The sequence below is a fragment of the Garra rufa genome, chromosome 8 (genome assembly GCF_049309525.1).
Source record: "Garra rufa chromosome 8, GarRuf1.0, whole genome shotgun sequence".
NCBI lineage: Eukaryota > Metazoa > Chordata > Actinopteri > Cypriniformes > Cyprinidae > Garra > Garra rufa.
This window is the reverse complement of record NC_133368.1, coordinates 51,750,945-51,772,080: the sequence shown is the minus strand read 5'-3', so window position 1 is coordinate 51,772,080 and position 21,136 is coordinate 51,750,945. Positions and strand designations below refer to the sequence as shown.

Sequence of the window (21,136 nt, the reverse complement as noted above, 5' to 3'; positions counted from 1 at the left end):
TGCGGTCTTACAGAGATCAGAAAGTCAACCGAGGCAGATTACAAATGTGTTTATTATCATTATAAAGGTTCAGACAGAAGCAAACATTTGTGTATCAAACTAAATTAAACGTTCATACACTAATGATTAAAACACTGCATTAAAGTGCGGCTCTTTCTCCGGTAGGGTTGTCAAATGAATAATTAACTAACAGAATGCAATAAAACATGATCTTCATAACAGGAAACTCGAGAGCATGTCGCATGTAAAGGCCTCCAGCAGATGACGATGTAAGGGTCAGAGGTCAATGATTGGCTGATGTTTGTCAATTTTATGATATATTCACATAATAAAGCTGTTTATTGTCTGTTCAGTCATTTATTCATGTATCACACAAATATAAAAATTCTGTCATCATTTACTCGCCTACAATTCGTTCCAGGTTCTGTCTTCTAGTGAACACCAAAGAAGAGATTTGGAAGAATGTTGGTAACCAAACAGTTGCTGCTCCCCATTTGTTTAAATAGTATGGAGAAAAAACCCAATATGGCAGTCAATGGGAACCAGCAGCCGTTTTGGAACAACATCCTCATGCCACTGATAACAGTTTTCATTTTTTGTCAACTTTCCAATTTATTAATTAATGAATTGGCATATCCTGTAATTAATAATGTGATTTTTGTCAGATGACAGCCCTACTGAAGAAAGTTATGCATAAAAACATTTGTCCATGTATTTGTAACTGTAAAGGTACTCCAGACTCTCCCATGATCTCCGTCAGCAGCATTCAGGGTCGATGTTTTAGAGTTTGTTGGAGGACTAAATGGATTTGAAGGTGATGAGGTACTCTGGATACGCTCCTGCATCACAGAACACCACGAAGATGAAGGGATTCTGTAGGCTGTCCACGGCACAGTCGTGTAGTCCGGCCTGAGGGTCCGCAGGGTTGATGGGGTCCGGCTCCTTCATTCCTCCTCTGCTTTTACACAGTGACCCCGTCACCACTCTCGCTCTGTAGATGTACTTCAGCCCGTTTTCTGGGCTGGAATACTGGTCCTGGCAGGAGTACCAGGCATCTCTAGCGAAGTAGGTGCCGTCCCCGTGAACAACCGCTTTAAACAAAGGGTCACAGGTCAGTATTGTCAAACTTCAACAGACCAAATGTGCAAATGAAGACCTGAGACGTACCGTTTCTCCCACAGAAGCTCCGGTTGAATCCGTTCTTGTTGATTTTCTGGCATATGTCTTTGGTGGTTCCGTGATAAAGCAGGCGCTCGTTTGTCTGTTTGGGGTATTTCTTATCCACCGCCTGTTTCAGAACAGAGTATCTCTGCCACTGCGACTGACTCTGAATCCTGTCGATCTGAAATCATTTCAGACGTGGTTAAACGAGTACTTCACTTTCAGAACAAAAATTGAGATAATGAACCTTGTCATCAAAGATGTTCATGTCTTTCTTTCTTCAGTCGTAAGGAAATTGTTTTTTGAGGAAAACAACTCAGGGATGGTTCTCCATATAGTGGACTTCAGTGGTGCCCTGAGTTTGAACTTCCAAAGTGCAGTTTCATAGGGCTCTAAACGATCCCAGCTGAGTAAAAAAGGGTCTTATCTAGACAATTTATAACTTTTTAACCTCAAATGCTTGTCTCGTCTAGCTTGGCAAGACGACCGTTTGAGATTAAAATGTATATAAATTGTGAATGTCTTTATAAAACAACCGATCGTTTCGCTAGATTAGACCCTTCTTCCTCGGATGGGATCATTTAGAGTCCTATGAAACTGCTATTAAACTGCATTTTGGAAGATCACACTCGCAGACACCATAGAAGTCCACTATATGGAGAGAAATTCAGAAATGTTTTCCTCAAAAACACCGACATAAAATCTGAATCATCTCCTAATTTCCAAACTCCCATCAGTGCATGTTATTCCAATTTTTATAACTCTTGCTTGACCTTCGTCTAATCTGACATCATCACTTCCACTTATTTATAACTATTCACTCAATGCATCACGGAGAAGATCAAGTTCTTATTTTTCTCATTAAATATTATGCTTTTTTGCATTTGGCACAGCGACATGCATTGAAGCTATACATTGTTTTCCATTTATTTGTGCATTCTCTGATAACTGAACCCCTGTTTTTGCCATACTTTACTGTTTGAACTGTAAGAATGCTTCCATATTGAATTATTCCCAAAATAAGTCACTTGACTTTAAGTACTGATGCTAGTGTTCTTGACGTCTAATGTTTGGTCATGTCTGAGTTATTTTACCTGCTGAACCTGGACGGGCTTCACATCTTTGTGTTTGCTGGATTTCAGAAAGGCTGTTTCTATGTTCTTGTACTCTGCTGAATCTGATTTTAATGTGATTATTTCTAAATCCCGTCCATCCATTTTGCTCCACGTTGGAGGAGGATGAATGATTGCTGAGAAACAAACAAGCAAAGTTACAGAAAAGAACAGTTTCTGACAACATAAATCTTTTTTTGGAAGGACAAAAGTCCTGGATTTCCACACTGTGATCAATGCCAACTCGTACCCGTGTCAGAATCTCCTAGCAGAGTCCTCTTGATCCTGCAGGTCTCCTGCTTGCTGTTTGTGAGCTTCATCTCGTTGAAGTCCACCGTGTAGCTCTCTCCTTTCTCCTGGTACTGGAAGCTCTTCATCTTGCGGTGGAAGGCGAGCTCGATGTCGTAGCTGATGCCTGCCTCCAGAGACTCCCAGCGTTCTCCTCTCACCACCTCCCAGCACAGCGTCTCCTTCAGGCGCTTCACCTCACCTTCACGCGTCTCTCGGTCTCGCGCTTCTTGGAGGAAGGTGCTTATCTTCAGCACGGCATCCAAGACGTCGTCTTTCTTCCCTGATACCGTCAACTTATCCGAACCGCTCACCAGAACGCTGACTTGATTGGCTCGGCTGAGGGTCACGATGGCCTTCTTGTCCTTTTCGGGAAGGTCCGCGATGTGGCTCGACGGGACGTCTTTACTGCTGCACTCCTCAGAGACCAGCTCATCCAGGAGCTTCTTGACCTTGGCGAGGTTCGTAGGGGACGTCCCGTAAACCTCAACGGCCATAACGGGGAACGATACGGCGGCCGTTTCTTTGACTAGACAAAAAGCTGTTCGTTGTGTCGGCACAGGAGTCACCGGCGGCTGGAGGGGTTTGACCTGAGGCGCTGTTTGGAAAACACAAGTTAAAGTGAGCAGGTCAGTTCCTCACACTGACTGTACGTTCATGGGCTGAAACATACCAGAAGCGTTTCTAGAAATCTTCTTGCACTTCTTGACCGCTTCCTGAAAGTCTGGCAGCAGTTTCGTTTGGAAGATCACGATGTGGACGCGCTTCAGATGTTTCGGCGAGTCCTTAACAAAGTCTGTCAGAGCTTCGGTCATTGCATTGGCGACTCCTGCTGAGGCCAAGTTTCCTGCTCCTGAAGGACATCAAGAATTTTAGGATCATGCAGATATCTTCATTTGGTTTGGCTTATCTGTATTCCTGAATAGATGAGCTTACCTGTTCCGAGAGCCGGGAATGAAACTGACTGAATCTTATTGTCTTCGCACATCCTCAGAACTTTGTACACGGAGCTGCTGATGCCTTTCTCAGTGGTCTGCCCAACCATATGGACGATGTGTTTGATATTTGAGAGATTCCCAGCTTTGGTCAAGATCATGCCGTCGGCAGGCTGAGGCGCTTTAATGAGGAGAGAACGAATGAACAATTGTTCTGTTAGAGCAGGGGTATCTAGTTCTGCTCCTGGAGGGTCACTGTCCTGCAGAATTGATCTCTAACCCCAACTAAACACACCTGACCCAAGGCAATCAAAGGTCTTCAGGATTACTAAAATCTTCAAAACAGGTATTTTGGGACAGAGGTCAGACAGAGGTCTTCAACCCTGCTCCCGGGGACCCACTCTCATGGAAAGTTTATTTCCAAATGGCTTAAAGGCTTAACTCCACCTCAAAATGGAAATGTTGTCTTCAGAAGATATTTTGGATGAAAACCAGGAGCTTTTTGGCTGCCACATTGATTGCCAAGTAAATACCACTGTCAAGACCCAGAAAAGCATGAAAGGCATCTGCCATCAGAGGGTCAATCTGAATTTTTTACTCAGCAGTCAATGGGACAGCCAAAACGCTTTTCATCCAAAATATCTTAAATTGTGTTCTGAAGACGAAACAACGACATGGAGGTAAGTGATTAATGACAAAAAATTTCATTTTGGGGTGAAGTACACCTTTGAGCACACCTGCCTCTAATTTTCAAGCAGTCTTGAGGAGCTTGATTGGCCGCTTCAGGTGTGTTTGTTTAGGGTTGTAGCTAAACTCTTCAGGATAATGGGTCCCCAGGAACAGGGTTGAAGACCTCTGCTTTAGGACATTTGCCCTCCAGGACCCGGGTTGGACACCGCCGTGTTAGAAGTTAATCAGAAAGGCTTATACTTCTGACTGTTGACTGAAGCTGAAGTTTGTACCTTTTGATTTGCACTCGTCCACCACCGTTTGTCCTGACGCTTTGAGAATGGCTCCTGATACACCTGCACATGAGGACATTCACTAGAACTGAGCCCCACATCCAATCAGTTCTTCAACTGCTACGTTTCCTGTGTCATGTACCGAATGTCTAGACAATAATCATTCCTCCGATTCAGAGCGATATCACAAACAAACTCACCTGTGTTCAGATCGAGGCTTGTAGTCGTGCTGTTTACAATGGCCTCCACAGTTTCTTTGGTGATGTCTCCGCACAACACCTTGACTTTAATCGGGCCCATCAACACCTCCACTGGGTTCGCTGGTGAAATGTAAAGGTTTTAGCAAATTTGGAAAGCCTATAGCAGCACATTTTCTAAAGGTTGCATAATCAAACGCTGCATTACCACTGCCATCGGGTTCTTCGTCAGACGATGAGATTTCTTCCGTTGAGCTGTAATCATTCCACTCCTCCTCCTCCTCCTCATCATCATCATCATCATCTTCTTCACTGTCCTGTTTGCAAAAAAAATTACATTTGATGTTTCATATATCAACAGGACACTTGAAAAGTATCGTTCAACTCTGAATAATCAACTCTAGGTTATGCTGAAGCATGTGGCATCTCTACCTGTGTATCCGCAATCCATGTTTTAAGACCTTTCTGAAACTCCTGAAGGACGTTGTCTCGGTCAATAACAATGTAGATGAGCTTGATCACAGTTGAGGCGTTTTGAGACAGATGATCTTCAAAGCCCTGCAGCATCGCACAGATAGCGTCTGCACCCTGAACACCTCCGCCACCTTTAACAAGAGCCATTAGACGGAATGAGACACAAGCCCACCATGACCAGCACACGCCGCGTTCAAGAGCATCATCGTACCGGTGCCCACGGCGGGGAAGGAGACCGTGGTGATCTGCTTCTCCTCACAGCGCTCCAGAACTTTCTTCACGCGTGATCTGGTCTCTGCCGCCGAGTGCGGTCCCACCATGTGAACGATGAAGTCACAGTGAAGGTTTCCACCGCTGGACACGGCTGCGACGTCATTCTGGAGTGGACCTTCAGAGCGGAATTGGTTTGAAGAAAGACATTTGTTTACCAGACATTCAGTATCAATGCAGCCTCATGTCTACAGCCTAAACATAGCCAAGCTTATATCCAGATTGTCTCTTGCTCATGCCGTTGAAGATTAACAAGGTTTTATTGTTTGGTGTAACATTCTCACCGTGCTTTTGACACTCCTGCTCCACAGACGCTCCAGCCGCTTTAAATATGGCACCAGACACACCTGCAGGACAGGTGGGACACATTGAACTGACCACACTTTAAAATGGCCACAAACACACACACACACACATTGTTGTCTTCTGGTGTAGATCCATGGCTTATTTTAAAGCAGTGTTTCCCAACCATGTCCCTGGAGATCCAACATTTGCATGTCTTGGAGTCTCTCCTAATGAGCTGATGACTATAATCATGTGTGTTTGATTAGGGACACATGCAAAATGTGCAGTTTTGCAGGCTCTGGGAACATGTTTGTCAGCCACTGTTTTAGTGATTAACTGATGTGTTGATATAAAAGTGTCGGGCTGGTGTATTCTGCCCTCCAAAGGCAAAGTGCAGTAACTAAGCCAACACTGAAACTGAGAAAAATGCCTTTAAAAATGTTTACACCAGCTAGTCAAACATGTTGACACTCTCGTTTCTCTAAAATGGGACAAAGTTGAACCAGGAAACTTTGCCATAAGACAAAACAGTTGTCACAAAGTCCATTTTAATCCTTAATTCAATTTTGACCAAATGTGTAGTTACTGCGTGTTGCCTTTGGAGGGCAGTATTGTGAGGTATATTTAATCATACAGACCTCCTCTCAGGCTCATGTCTCTGTTGGTGGTGTTTACAATCCCTCGGACAGTTTCATTAGTGATGTCACCTTTCTTTACCTCAATTCTGACGCTTCCAATTTTGACTATAGAAGATGGGAGAGATTTAAAATGTGAACACTTAATATTCACTCTTGGAAATATCAAGAAATTTGTACATGAAAAGACTGAGCATATTTATTTGTGTATCAGCATGGAAACGTAGTGTTCTCTAAACCTTGATTTTCAGGCATCTTGCTGGATTCAGGCTGAAGAAAAACACAAAATGTAACAAAATTAAAACTAGATGAAAAATTTGTCAAGACAAACTGTAAGTTGGCTTGAGAAAACCAGACAAGGAAGTTAGAAAGCTTTAAAAAGTTTGAGGGTTTTAAGTTTAACTGTTTTAAGCCTGAAATAGTTTGAAGTTTGTAGTTTTAAAAGCTTTGTTAAAAGTTGATAGATAAGTTACTAGCATGTTTCTATCATGATTAGCATTTTTCTAACATGTTTCTAGTGTGATTAGCATGTTGCTAGCATGATTAGCATTTTTCTAACATGTTTCTAGTGTGATTAGCAAGTTGCTATCATGTTTCTAGCGTGATTAGTGAGTTGCTATCATGTTTCTAGCGTGATTAGCGAGTTGCTATCATGTTTCTAGCGTGATTAGTGAGTTGCTATCATGTTTCTAGCGTGATTAGCGAGTTGCTATCATGTTTCTAGCGTGATTAGCATGTTGCTAGCATGATTAGCATTTTTCTAACATGTTTCTAGTGTGATTAGCAAGTTGCTATCATGTTTCTAGCGTGATTAGCGAGTTGCTATCATGTTTCTAGCGTGATTAGCGAGTTGCTATCATGTTTCTAGCGTGATTAGCGAGTTGCTATCATGTTTCTAGCGTGATTAGCGAGTTGCTATCATGTTTCTAACGTGATTAGCGAGTTGCTATCATGTTTCTAGCGTGATTAGCGAGTTGCTATCATGTTTCTAGCGTGATTAGCGAGTTGCTATCATGTTTCTAGCGTGATTAGCGAGTTGCTATCATGTTTCTAGCGTGATTAGCGAGTTGCTATCATGTTTCTAGCGTGATTAGCGAGTTGCTATCATGTTTCTAGCGTGATTAGCGAGTTGCTATCATGTTTCTAGCGTGATTAGCGAGTTGCTATCATGTTTCTAGCGTGATTAGTGAGTTGCTATCATGTTTCTAGCGTGATTAGCGAGTTGCTATCATGTTTCTAGCGTGATTAGCATGTTGCTAGCATGATTAGCATTTTTCTAACATGTTTCTAGTGTGATTAGCAAGTTGCTATCATGTTTCTAGCGTGATTAGCGAGTTGCTATCATGTTTCTAGCGTGATTAGCGAGTTGCTATCATGTTTCTAGCGTGATTAGCGAGTTGCTATCATGTTTCTAGCGTGATTAGTGAGTTGCTATCATGTTTCTAGCGTGATTAGCGAGTTGCTATCATGTTTCTAGCGTGATTAGCATGTTGCTAGCATGATTAGCATTTTTCTAACATGTTTCTAGTGTGATTAGCAAGTTGCTATCATGTTTCTAGCGTGATTAGCGAGTTGCTATCATGTTTCTAGCGTGATTAGCGAGTTGCTATCATGTTTCTAGCGTGATTAGCGAGTTGCTATCATGTTTCTAGCGTGATTAGTGAGTTGCTATCATGTTTCTAGCGTGATTAGTGAGTTGCTATCATGTTTCTAGCGTGATTAGCGAGTTGCTATCATGTTTCTAGCGTGATTAGCATGTTGCTAGCATGATTAGCATTTTTCTAACATGTTTCTAGTGTGATTAGCAAGTTGCTATCATGTTTCTAGCGTGATTAGCGAGTTGCTATCATGTTTCTAGCGTGATTAGCGAGTTGCTATCATGTTTCTAGCGTGATTAGCGAGTTGCTATCATGTTTCTAGCGTGATTAGCGAGTTGCTATCATGTTTCTAACGTGATAAGCGAGTTGCTATCATGTTTCTAGCGTGATTAGCGAGTTGCTATCATGTTTCTAGCGTGATTAGCGAGTTGCTATCATGTTTCTAGCGTGATTAGTGAGTTGCTATCATGTTTCTAGCGTGATTAGCGAGTTGCTATCATGTTTCTAGCGTGATTAGCATGTTGCTAGCATGATTAGCATTTTTCTAACATGTTTCTAGTGTGATTAGCAAGTTGCTATCATGTTTCTAGCGTGATTAGCGAGTTGCTATCATGTTTCTAGCGTGATTAGCGAGTTGCTATCATGTTTCTAGCGTGATTAGCGAGTTGCTATCATGTTTCTAGCGTGATTAGCGAGTTGCTATCATGTTTCTAGCGTGATTAGTGAGTTGCTATCATGTTTCTAGCGTGATTAGCGAGTTGCTATCATGTTTCTAGCGTGATTAGCATGTTGCTAGCATGATTAGCATTTTTCTAACATGTTTCTAGTGTGATTAGCAAGTTGCTATCATGTTTCTAGCGTGATTAGCGAGTTGCTATCATGTTTCTAGCGTGATTAGCGAGTTGCTATCATGTTTCTAGCGTGATTAGCGAGTTGCTATCATGTTTCTAGCGTGATTAGCGAGTTGCTATCATGTTTCTAGCGTGATAAGCGAGTTGCTATCATGTTTCTAGCGTGATTAGCGAGTTGCTATCATGTTTCTAGCGTGATAAGCGAGTTGCTATCATGTTTCTAGCGTGATAAGCGAGTTGCTATCATGTTTCTAGCGTGATTAGCGAGTTGCTATCATGTTTCTAGCGTGATTAGCGAGTTGCTATCATGTTTCTAGCGTGATTAGCGAGTTGCTATCATGTTTCTAGCGTGATTAGCGAGTTGCTATCATGTTTCTAGCGTGATTAGCGAGTTGCTATCATGTTTCTAGCGTGATTAGCGAGTTGCTATCATGTTTCTAGCGTGATTAGCGAGTTGCTATCATGTTTCTAGCGTGATTAGCGAGTTGCTATCATGTTTCTAACGTGATAAGCGAGTTGCTATCATGTTTCTAGCGTGATTAGCGAGTTGCTATCATGTTTCTAGCGTGATTAGCGAGTTGCTATCATGTCTCTAACGTGATTAGCGAGTTGCTATCATGTTTCTAGCAGCATGTTTCTTTCTCAAGCCAACTGAACAATAAAATAAATCTGGACATTATTATTTTGTTATGTCATTAGTATTAACCTTATTGCACGTTTTAAAATGGTCACGAAAGGCATCAAAGATCTTGTGTTCAAAGGGCACTATAGTGATGCTCCGGAGGCAGGGTGAGTTCGGCTCCTTCAAATGGTTCTCGATTGCTGCGAGGATGGCTTTGATCGAATCTTTGGGGGCAAAGCCACCTCTTCCTGCGGAAAACAAGATTATTGCTCAGGGCTTGATATTTCCTCACAGTGCTTTAAGAAACAATATTTTTCAATAAGAGAGAAAGTGCTTGCTGTCATGCCTGTTCCAATGGCAGGAATGGCCAGAGTTGTGACCGTTTTGGCCTCACAGAGGTTCAGAACCTTCTCCAGGGAGGATGTGATGTCGGCGGTGTTTTCCGGTCCAACCATCTGTGCGATATACTTACACTGAAGCGCTCCGCCACTCGTCATCACTGCCGCACCTGCTTTCACTGGAGCTACACAAGCAGATGTGAATGAAATGAGCGCTCCCATTGGAATATGAGCATCTGTGTACTCCACTGACAGAAAGAGACGGTGATACCTTGCTTTTTGCATTCGTCAACAACAGATTTTCCAGCAGCTTTTAGGATGGCACCAGAAACACCTGTAAATGGAAACGCGGTACGGTATGAACATCTCTGTATTAGGTTAATTTGCTGTAAAGATAATGACCCAAATCTTTGAAGTACCTTCAGGATGATCTACATGCTTTAGCATGAAAGGTAAAAGTATAATGCTGTTTAGTATACTGTAGATGCTGCAGCAATGAAACACTTACCAGTGTTGAGATCTAAACTTTTGTTGGTTGAATTCACAATGACATCCGCCGTCTCTTTAGTGATATCCCCCTTTTTCAGGTATATAGGCACACCATTGACCAGCACTGATTGAATTCCAAATCATGCGAAAACAAAAGTACATAAGTGACTTCTAACCCTTCAGATGGAGTCTGTAAAACACCAGCAGTGAAATCGCCAAAGCAGGTCAATCTGTATATACAGTACCTCTCGTGCCCGATCTGTGTTTAAAATTCAAGGATTGTAGAGGAACCGATGTAGATGTGTCAGGAAAGCCCTGTTAAAAAAATCAACATAGGCGATGGTTAATAAAACATGCTAAACACTGTTAAAGGAACACTCCACTTTTGGAGAATGAGCCTATTTCCAAAAAAAGTGGAGTGTTCCTTTAATAAACGTTTGAAGTTTGCATATAGGAGGATCATACTAGTTCCTGGATCAGAGTGTTGTACTCCTCAACAATCTTGTCATCTGAGTCCACTATACTGATGTGTCTGATGTGTTTGGGGGAATTCTGATGGTCGCTGCAGAACTGCAGTACGGCGGCTCGGAGCGCCACGCAACTGTCTTTGACGGAGAAACCAAAGCTTCCGCAGCCGATCGCCGGAAGTGCGATTGAAGTGCATCCTTTTCCCTCGGCTTTCAGGAGGCTGGTATGAACGGCTGATTGAAGGTAATGAGAGTCCAGTCTCTGTCCTTTCTGAGGTAAGACGGCGTAAATGAGCGTCCCGGCGCTGAGGTTTCCAGCATCGCTGAGCACCACGTCTCCAGCCAGAAGACTCTGCTGTTCCTTCTGCTGAGCTTTACACACCTCCGTAATCTTGTCTCCGCCAAACTGGAGAAAGCGCTGAGCGATAGGGTTACTGAAGGCTAGATTGCCGTTGACTGGACAGGTCAAAGCGTCGGCTGTAGAATGGTGCAGGTCTCCTTCTGTGATGCTCAGAGTCACGTTATTGCCTATTTTGTGTGCGAAGCTCTTCGGAGGGCCGGACTTCACCACATGCTCTTGTGATAAACACAGGCTGCACTGCATCTCCTTGGCTTTGGTCTTCACATTGGCTTCGTGTTTCTCCAGAACCTTTGCTTCTCCTGCTTTGCAGTATTTATGGCTCTCCACAACGATGGATGATAGTTGCTGCTGCACAATACGCACGGCGTCTTTGATGTTGTCTTTAGCCGCTGTGACCTTCAAACAAGGAGAGTTTGACGTTCTGTTAGCGAGTATTGCCGCGCCGAGGCGCTTGAGTTCAGGAAGCTCAGAGAGATTCAGGCAGGAGTCGACGAATTCAACCTCTCGCACAGATTTGAGAGGGACGTTCTCAGTCGTTGGTTCTTTGTTCTCCAGATATCTCCTCACTTTTCCTGTAACATCTGCGACTGCACTAGAAAACCCACAGATTATGATTTGCGTGTCTGATTGTGTGATCCTGATGTTGTGAGATTTTTCATCTTGAAGATTCCTAAGAAAGCGAGTCCAAGTTTCATCGGTTTTATTGGAAGAAAGCGGTATCAACTCTTCTTTGAGAATCTCACTTATTTTGTTTTCAGCTTTCTTCAGGTTTTCGTTCTCAACCAATATCCCAAAGAAATCCTGTCGGTTTAGAAGTATCGCTGGGATGTGGCTGGGGAGAAAGTAGTCTTGCTCAAACTTTTTAAGATCCAGTGACTTTAGAAAGTGAATGAGATGTGAAGAAAGCTTCAGCTGGTGTGTGATGATGTTCTTCTGTGTTTGCTTGATGAGCATCTCCACTGAATGAACCTGATCCTTCAGACCTCTGAGGGAAACGATGTTCTGCTTCTCATCATGAGATAAACTCACCTGCCCTAATGTAGACTCCACGCGCTCTTTCATTAGATCAAACGTCTCTCTGCAGTCCAGTTTAATTTCCACCTCGATTGTATTTCTCTCCACTTCCACCTCAACAGTGGTTTTCTTCAGGAGGGTCCTGATCTTGTCTGACAGCAGCTTGACCTCTTCTTTCACACCAGCGATTACGACTGTAGAGTCGAGCTCCCTGTAGAAGAGCGCCGTATCGATCGAGACGAGGCCGTTACACTCGAGCTCAACTCTGGTCCAGACGTCCTTCTCCGTCGGCAGCTCTGTTGTGTCGAACCTGCTCAGAAAAGACTCAACTTCCCTCGTTGTCTTGGTCTCCCACGTGGGTGCAATCTGCAGCGCAGCCAGCGACTCTTTGTTGACGTCCATCTCCAGGATCAGTCCGTTAGCCGTAGCGCTGCTGTCAATGAGCACTTTGGCATGAAACTGTTTGGCGTCACTCTCCAGCTGTTTTCTACATCGCTCATTGGTTTCAAAGAAACGGAGCAGCTCCTCACTGACAGGAAGGTTCACTTTTGTGGATATTTGATCAGTCAGGGTGGGTTTTTCTCCAGTTAAAGCCTTTTGTAAACTTGAGTAGAACAGTGAAGCTTGAACTTCTGAGCCGCAAACATTGTGTTTTTGTTCCACCACTGCATGCGCATCTATTAAAATAGACAGGACAGGTACATTTTCATGTTAGGTTTGTTCTTCATATTTTAGCCCTTGCTTTCCCAGTCAGAAATGACAGGCCTGCTTGTAAACCTATCATTATGTTATATTATCACCAAATCCTGGATTTAGCGTACATTTACAAGACGTCAATGTACTAAAAAATTACAATATTGTCAAAACAATCCTGGTTTACACTGATCTGCGAAAATGACTAAAATCGCTGTATCATTCAAACGATCAATCAGTTCCAAAAGATGAACACAAAACCTGTGCTAATTAAAATAAATCAAATTGATTAAAAGATTGAATCCAATATTTGTAAAAAAAAAAAAAAAACACAACATGTTACATTACCATTGCACAGTATTATTAGTTAAGGGGAGACCCTACAGGCACAAACGCTGTTTTTTCATGCACCTGTCAAGTTTGAGATTTTGGGCTTTTTTGTTTTTCATAAAGTGTTTTTTCAGACTAGTGGAAAGAAAACACCCCAAAGACACTGTTAAGTCTTTCTTTTATAGCACTTTATCTGTTTGTGTCAATAGATTTCAATTACAAAACATATTTTTAAAAACCAAGAGTTTTTTTCTCCTACACTGAGCCATAAATCTCCACTTCAGCAGCACTTACACACACCACACTTTACATTTGTATTCCTGTCTATATCCTGAAGGTTTTTACAAAGGGATTTGTTCGTATAGAATTAGCTTGATTTTATACAACAATTTATTTCCCCCAAAAATTGTTAAAAATATAGTGTTTCCTGTCTGTTCTAGTTTTTTTTCTCAATTATGGAGTGACTCTAATGTCAAAAAAATGTAAAAAGAATTTTGAAACTGACTTCATCCAGTGTTTCGATTTTTGTACTAGAAATGTATGCAAATTAGCACATATTTCATTAAATAATGGATCATTTGCATATTTAAATGTAACATTTTAGAAAACCAAAAATATTTGCAGTTATCAATGCAATCAATCAACTGGTTAAGTAAGGTGATAACTATTGGTTAATATTAGTTTTTTACCCTATTCAGTGTCTCGCCTTACGCGCTCCTTATATAATATTCACATCACAGATATTTGGATCTAACCTCATCTCCTCTTCTGTTTGTGCTCAGTCTAAATCTAAATGAATGATTCCTCTTTGCAAACAATCTGAAAACCTACGGTCACAGTTTCCAAAGGTGATGACGGCACTCTTTCGTCTGTTGATCCAAATGAAGGACTGGACGTCTCCTCCTCCGCTCCTCTTCTTGTTGCTGAAGTAAAGTGTAAGAACGTCTTCAGAGAGCTGCTCCAAGTCTCCCTGAACCAGAACCGAATCCGTCCGCTCTAAACGGGTCACTCCGATGTCTCGACTCTGCAGCTGCTTTGACGTGCATTTCTTCACAAATGACGTCACATCTGTTGATAAAATAAGAAGAAAAAAGGGTATGTGCATTGAGAGTGTTCACTTTCCTCATTAATTCAGTCTCTGAATGTTCACCACAGCAGTCTGATCAGATTCTTGAAGCATGTAATACATTTTGATATACAGGATTTGATTAGTTTGGATTAGTGTGGATAGATAAAGAAAATGAACTGTTAATGTTCATAGACGTAGCAAACCCAAAAGACAAAGGAATGTAAGCAGCGTGAAAGCAGGCGTCTCCAAAACGGAGGTCATTCTCGTGCCCACAGCCCATCAGAGAGCGACGAGAACACAGAAACCCAACGGGCGCCCAGAGCTCCACAACCCACCGATATCGTGTTTGAAGGTGACGACAATCCTGTCTTCATTGAGCGTCTCCCAAGTGTGTTCTGTTTTCTTGCTACAGCTGCCAATGAACAGCGAGATCATCTTGCAGTCTGTGGCTCCATCAAAGCCAGTCAAGATGAAGCGACGCGGGTCCAGCTGCTCTCCCAGACGTCCTTCTTTATACGCTTCTAACGTTATACCAAACTCATGTTCTTTCTGGCCAAAAATCTCCTTTAAATCTGAGGAAAGGGTCAACATGGTTAAATCTGATCTCTAGGATGGGTTAATGTTGATTTCATTATGGTTTTTATTTTTCTCAGTTGATTGTGGTTATCTAATAATAGTTTGTTTGGAACAGAATGAGGCCTGCGTCGTTGTAAGTGATGCACAGGAATTAGACTTGCACAACCAGTTTGATTCATGTCACCGTGTGACATTTTTGTGCAGCTAGAAAACAATCTCTATAAATCATACCTGACTGGCTGCAGAGCTTTAGGATCCAGCTGTTATTTCCATGCTTTGCTAGCTCAAATTGGTCTGTAAACTGCTCAAAATACATTTGAAGGGTTTCCTTTTCAACTGAACCAGGGGTGGTAACTAGAAGATCTAGTATTTCAGAATCCTCTTCAGCTTCTGTATTATGAACAAATATATACACATGACCAAAGTGTCGTTGTAAAAGCTTTGGAATCAGTGATTGATATTTTTAAAACTAAGAGTAAAGAGCATTGCAGCCCAACCTTTATGATCTTTCTTTGCTGTTGCAGGCGTTGTGACGGGAGAGACCTTTGTTCGATAAGGAGGAAGTGTGTAAGTAAACCAAGAATCTGAGCGTGTCAAAGCCACATTTGCATATTTCTGTAAAGTTCTTATTTTCCTTGACATTAAAATCAGGGTAGGCTAGTGCTAAAAGTTAGTCATCTAGTTGATTGTTTTTCAGGATTGCTCATAACTTTGTAAAGTAAGTTCTTGAACCTGAAAAATAAGACTTATTAACTGCTAGTTAAACTAGTTTTTAAAATACATAGCGTCAATGTTCATGCAACCAAGAGAGACAAGAATCAGCAAACGTGTTCAGCTTGTATCAGCTGTAGTCTGGTATTAATAATAACAATTCCTAAGTAATTACAGATGATATCAAATGACCTGTTGGACAGGAGCGGCCAGTGATTTGAGGAGAAGGCATTTCTCGGGTTTGGGTTTTGGCAGTACTGCGGGTTTGGCCTTTTTGATCGGCTTGTCTTCTTGTAGTTTCACTGTCACTTCAACTGATCCGTGTTTTTTAATATCAAATTTATGGATCTTTTTTTCAAGCACCTTCTTCAGATCTGAAAAACAAGGGGATCACCTTTAAATCTCTTCCATTTGTCAAGTTTTCAAAGCTGATTATTTTTAAATGTTGTAGTGTCAATAGTTGTGTCTAGATCTTTATTCTCAAACAGAAAGTTGATATAGGCTCACCTTCGTCTTTCATGTAAATCAGAAGTGCTTTTCGTTTGTCGTCTGGATGTTCTCGAATCTGCACGATCTCTCCTCCAGACCTTCTTTTATTCTTAAAGTAAAGCTCGATCTTTGATTTCACACGGTCGAAATCATCCGGCAGACCCTCGAGAACCAGACTCTTGTCCTCCATGTCTGAACTCCAGAACCAAACAAACTCTTGAGAAACTTTCTATTTCTGTCACAAAACGCTCATGAGTGTCTGTCATCTTATAAACCCCGGACGAGACATTATTTCATTACTTAACACGACGATGATGATCCAGATCACACATGAACGAACTTCAGTAACACCGAATCGAATCAGCTGCTCGGTTACCGGTGATATACGGAATCTGACTCCGGTGCTTTCACTTTTGTTTCAGGCTCGTTCATGTGACTTCTGATAAATAGAAGAGTCAAGATCGGGTCCAGGATCAGGAAGTTCGGAGGTAAATAATAAGGGGTGAAAATATCTGTCCGAACAGTTAGTCATTCGACAAGTATTTGGTGGTTAGATTCGGAGTTTACCTTGAGTTTAACATTTACTTCAGACACTTTCGATTTCGGGTGAATTATGTCAGACACCGCTGAAAACCGAGTCAACGGCGAGGTACGTGTTTATAACGTCAAATCCACACACTTTGAGATTGCTAGTTGAATTCTGTTTAACATTTCATAATGTTTGGTGAAAAGTTTCTTGTTCTAAATCGTGTTCAAAACAAACAGCTTATAAACCCGGACGAGGAGAGCAGAATGAACGAGGCTGCGGCGGAACTCAAGAAATACAAGGTCAAAAACACAAAAGCTCCAGTCACGATTCATCATAAATGACCTATAACCATCATTTAATCATTACTAATGTTCACGCAGGATCTCATCGAGTCTGCAGACACTGAGAGATCCAGGTTGCTGTTGGAAAAATCCGAAGCAGAGACTGAGAAGAAAAAAGCTGAGGCGGAACTTCTGAGCGTCAGGGACAATGAAGACAAAATTTCTGACCAGTTTAAAAGAGATCTTCTAGAATTACAGGTGAATTTCGAGGCGTGATCAGATTAACCCCTGAAAGAGAAAGCAGATGGTGAGGGATTGTTTTTGTCCTCCTTCATTTCAGGAAGAGAAGAAGAGTCTTGATCGAGTCAACCAGGATCTGAGGAGAGAACTCAATGATCTTCAGAAGAAGCTTCAAGTCAAGATAGACGAAAGTGATTCTCTGCAACGCAAATTCAAGGTTGGCCTTTATTTTACTATTATAATGTGTTCATTTATGACCATTGATTACCGTCTAGTTACTTGTATTGTATTGTTTACCAGTAGTCCAGTAACAGGCGTATCATAATATAATATAATAATAACATAAAGCACAAGAGGCCGAAAAGTAGCTACATTTAGAAATACATTTATAATAAAAATGTTAAAAAGAATACAAACATGAAAAAAATGAGCAGAAGTGGTTTACATCAAAGGGTACCCAACCCTGTTCCTGGAGATCTACCTTCCTGTAGAGTTCAGCTCCAACCCTGATCAAACACAACTGAACCAACTAATTAGGATCTGAAGGAGCTCTTGATAATCACAGACAGGTGTGTTTGATCAGGGTTGGAACTAAACTGCAGGAAGGTAGATCTCCAGGAACAGGGTTGAGCAGCCCTGGTTTACTGCCCTCCAAAGGCAAAGCGCAGTAACTACACATTTGGTCAAAATTGAGTTAAGGCTTAAAATGGGCTTTGTGACAACGGTTTTGTCTCGTGGCAAAGTCTCCTGGTTCAATTTTGTCCCGTTTCAGAGAAACGAGAGTGGTAGACTAGCTGTCAAAAACCTTTAAAGGCATTTTTCTCAGTTTCAGTGTTCGCGTAGTTACTGCACTTTGCTTTTGGAGGGCAGTTTAGATGAAGTGATTAATAATCAGTATCTAACCTGATGAAAAAATATGTTTAAAATATTATCTGTGTTATATTTTCTCTGCAACCATTTGTGGAATTTTATAAAGATAAATTTAGTCATTGACATTTAAAAGCATAATTATACAATCACACAAATGATGACGGGATGCAAGTAATGAAGCGATGGAGCAGTCCGTTCAAGATTATGATAAAAAAAGAACGTTTCAATCAGTGGAACACGGCTACAGTGATAATAGTAGTGCTATTAATCGATTACAAGCCTCACAAAACTCACAGTGTGCTGGACTTAGATATGATGCTTTCCCAAATCTAAGCTGATTTATGCACATGTGCGTCTGTTTATGGTTATTAACTCTTCATGCTCTCTGAAACACAGATAGAAGCCAATATCCCAGAGAAAAAGGTGAAGTATGCTCGTGCGCTTGATAAAGAGGAGGGAGAGGAGGCAGACGATCAGGTGGAGTCTGTGTTCACCGTCACACAAAGACCATCTCATGTGCTGAAGGGCGGTCAGGCTCTCATCACGTTTGAGGAGGAGAAGGGTATGGATGAAGATCAGACTGTTACGGACTTTTATGCTTCTCTTGAACTCTAGGTTTAGGAAGATGTCTGATTTGTCTTAATCACATTGATGAGTTTCTCCTAATGTGGACGGTTTTGTGTCTTTCAGTGGCGGAGCAGATCCTCAGACTGGCCAAGTGCTCAGTGGCCTGCGACAAATCCAAGATGGACGTGAAGCCGTACGCTTTAACTCTGGATCCCTCTGTGAAGTTTGAGGTGGAGCAAATTTGAGCAGTTTTTCATCCTCTGTGCCGTGTCCAGAATAACGTGTCGTCCGTTGACGTGAACTGCCGTTAAATGAGGATTGTAATTTGTGTCGGTTCAGGTCCATATCCAGGTGTCAAAGAAGAGCATCAAGTTCCGTAACGCCCCGCCCACATTATCCGAGGAGCGAATGAGAGACCGGCTGGAGCTGTCGTTCTCCAGAGTGAGTCGTGGAGGAGGGGAAGTGGAAAAACTGCAGTACGACAAGCAAACGGGAATGGGCCGCGTTACCTTCCTCAACACCGGAGGTGTGTCTGCATCCAAACCTGCTGCTGTTTTCAGTTTCTGTGTTGTTAATGTGTTTTGGGAGAGATTCGGTTTTAGATTGTTGAACGTCTTTATTGTCATGTGCACATTTCCCTGTACAATGAAATTCTTATATGGTTCAGCTCCTGCTTCTACTTTCAGTTGCAGAAAATCTGGTTCTCCGAGGAAAGTTTTGTGTTGACACCGGCAGCGATATGATGGTCGATGTTCTTCCTCTCTATGAGTATCAGCTCAGGAAATTTCAAGTGCGTTTCCAACCGCACGCTCGTATTCATATTCATAAATCTGGCCGTTTGTTTGATGGTGTTCGTGGTGTGTTGTAGACGTACTCCGGAGCCCCGAATCGCACCGTGCTGCTGGGAGGAGTCCAGGCGCTGATGGATGAAGAAGATCTTCAGGACCATCTGGAGATACACTTCCAGAAGCCCAGCAACTACGGAGGAGAAGTGGAGAACATTAAATACGTTCCTGATGGAACGCGGCTGACGGCTTTCTTCAGCGAGGACATCAAAGAAAAGGAAGAGTGAGGATCAAACATTGAGTTAAATATCAAGAAAGAAAATCAGGTTTTATCTTAAGTCAGTGATGTATTAGTCATATTTACATGCTATGAGGTATGTGGGATTTTTCAGATTTACCTTATATTATAAGCTGTATCAATCATATCTCCTCTCTATATTCTGTAACACTTTGACAAAATTGGTTATCGTAAAATAGAATTATAATTGAGACAGATAAAGTTGATTTTAAGTAAGTTATGAATCTTTAAATGGGAATCATATTTATCTCTTGTTCAATCTTAAACGGCTCAGATCTTCAGTCTGATGAATGTGTGTCCATGTACAGATGCGATATAAAAATAAAGTTTATTCTAATGTTATCTGCGATGGGCTGCATCTTTAACCACTAGATGTAGGAATATTTTAACATCACTAAAGCTAAATGTAAAGTCAATCTGTGGTGAATTATGGGTGAGCGTTATATCTACGGACAAAAGACACATCAGATCATCAGACAAGAAAAACTAAACAAGGTTTGTTCCAGCATTTCACTGTTTTCATGTTCAGATGTAACAGACTGTAAAAATAAACCCATTATAAATATGATTTTTTTTTTTTTTTTTATGTAGTGAAATCACAACCCAGAAACAGTAAATAGTCACAAAAACAAAGTTTGGATTGTGAGGGGTTTCCAATCTCTCGAGTCCCCATCTCTGTGGTGAATATCACCACCATTGGTTTGAAATATTAGAATATTAGTGGTATAGTGTGTTCCGCTCATGAGTGAAGGGTCAGTGTGTGATTCTGCCGCATGTGAGATGAAGAATCCCTCACAGACTCATGAGAATCGTGCTCTTCATCCTGAGATCTGCAGCTCTAACGGGCATTCATTCAGTGTACAGAATAGCATAGAAACAAATCTTTCTCTTACACTATCAATATTTCACCCATATTTACCTGTAAAGCTGCAGTCAGCACTGCTGTGATTGATCATTGCTTCTTATAGCTGCATCTTCTGTTTGTTGAGATTCAGCGCTGACCTCCTCTGGATCACGCGACTCTCAGAAACACATCAACAAACAGCTGCTGGCTGTATTTCTGTGGCACATTTATTACACTTTATACATTTATTATACATTACTATTCGCTTTTGAGACACATTTTCCAAGTACTGCTCACTGCAGAGCCAAATGGCCTCCAGCTCCACCTCTGAGTGAACAAATGGGTGGAGTTAAGGTTAGGGATAGGGTAAGGGGTAGGTTAGAGTGTGGTTAGGTGTCTATCTCCACCCATTACCTCCAGCAAGGGGGAGCTGGAGCTCCAGCTCCTCCCTTGTGGCTCTGCAGCGAGCACCCTCTCACATTTTAGCCTTCCTTTAACTGTCAGCAGGGGGCGCGCTCCGCGTTCACATTCACACGCGCTAGAATGAACGCGCTCAAACCAGACAGCGAGCAGCGCTCGTGCACTGACAGTCCCAATGTCCCTACTTAGGGCCTTAACGGGTTGCATGGAACGCGGCATTAAACTGGCCTGTTATTCATCTCGTCACAGTTAACATACTCCGTATTTAACTTAATTTAACATCCTATCGTATCGGAGAGAAAAGAAATAGCAAGTTGATCTGCCATTCGCGGGTCTTTCATGATGAAAATTGCTCATATTTTCTGCATAATGATG

At 41.9% G+C, this 21,136-nt stretch overlaps 2 protein-coding genes across 2 annotated transcripts; one reads left to right on the top strand and one right to left on the bottom strand.

The window, feature by feature from the left end:
- Positions 1-33: 33 nt before the first annotated feature.
- parp14rs3 (poly(ADP-ribose) polymerase family member 14-related sequence 3) lies at positions 34-16,124 on the bottom strand. The gene is made up of 26 exons (XM_073845230.1): positions 15,946-16,124; positions 15,631-15,812; positions 15,225-15,270; positions 14,959-15,117; positions 14,487-14,723; positions 13,914-14,150; positions 10,683-12,736; positions 10,463-10,532; positions 10,237-10,341; positions 10,000-10,062; positions 9,737-9,913; positions 9,475-9,638; positions 6,559-6,589; positions 6,323-6,427; positions 5,684-5,746; positions 5,341-5,517; positions 5,088-5,260; positions 4,864-4,972; positions 4,659-4,778; positions 4,459-4,521; positions 3,498-3,677; positions 3,235-3,414; positions 2,524-3,159; positions 2,256-2,410; positions 1,168-1,342; positions 34-1,091 (listed from the first exon to the last, which is right to left on the bottom strand). Exons 1-26 carry the CDS (start codon positions 16,115-16,117, stop codon positions 799-801), a joined length of 6,126 nt encoding a protein of 2,041 aa, XP_073701331.1. The 5' UTR covers positions 16,118-16,124; the 3' UTR covers positions 34-798.
- A 157-nt stretch (positions 16,125-16,281) lies between these two features.
- On the top strand, positions 16,282-19,839 carry nmi (N-myc (and STAT) interactor). The gene is made up of 10 exons (XM_073845229.1): positions 16,282-16,415; positions 16,518-16,576; positions 16,693-16,755; positions 16,837-16,995; positions 17,078-17,194; positions 18,244-18,409; positions 18,538-18,644; positions 18,754-18,940; positions 19,101-19,204; positions 19,283-19,839. Exons 2-10 carry the CDS (start codon positions 16,541-16,543, stop codon positions 19,484-19,486), a joined length of 1,143 nt encoding a protein of 380 aa, XP_073701330.1. The 5' UTR covers positions 16,282-16,415; positions 16,518-16,540; the 3' UTR covers positions 19,487-19,839.
- Positions 19,840-21,136: the final 1,297 nt, after the last annotated feature.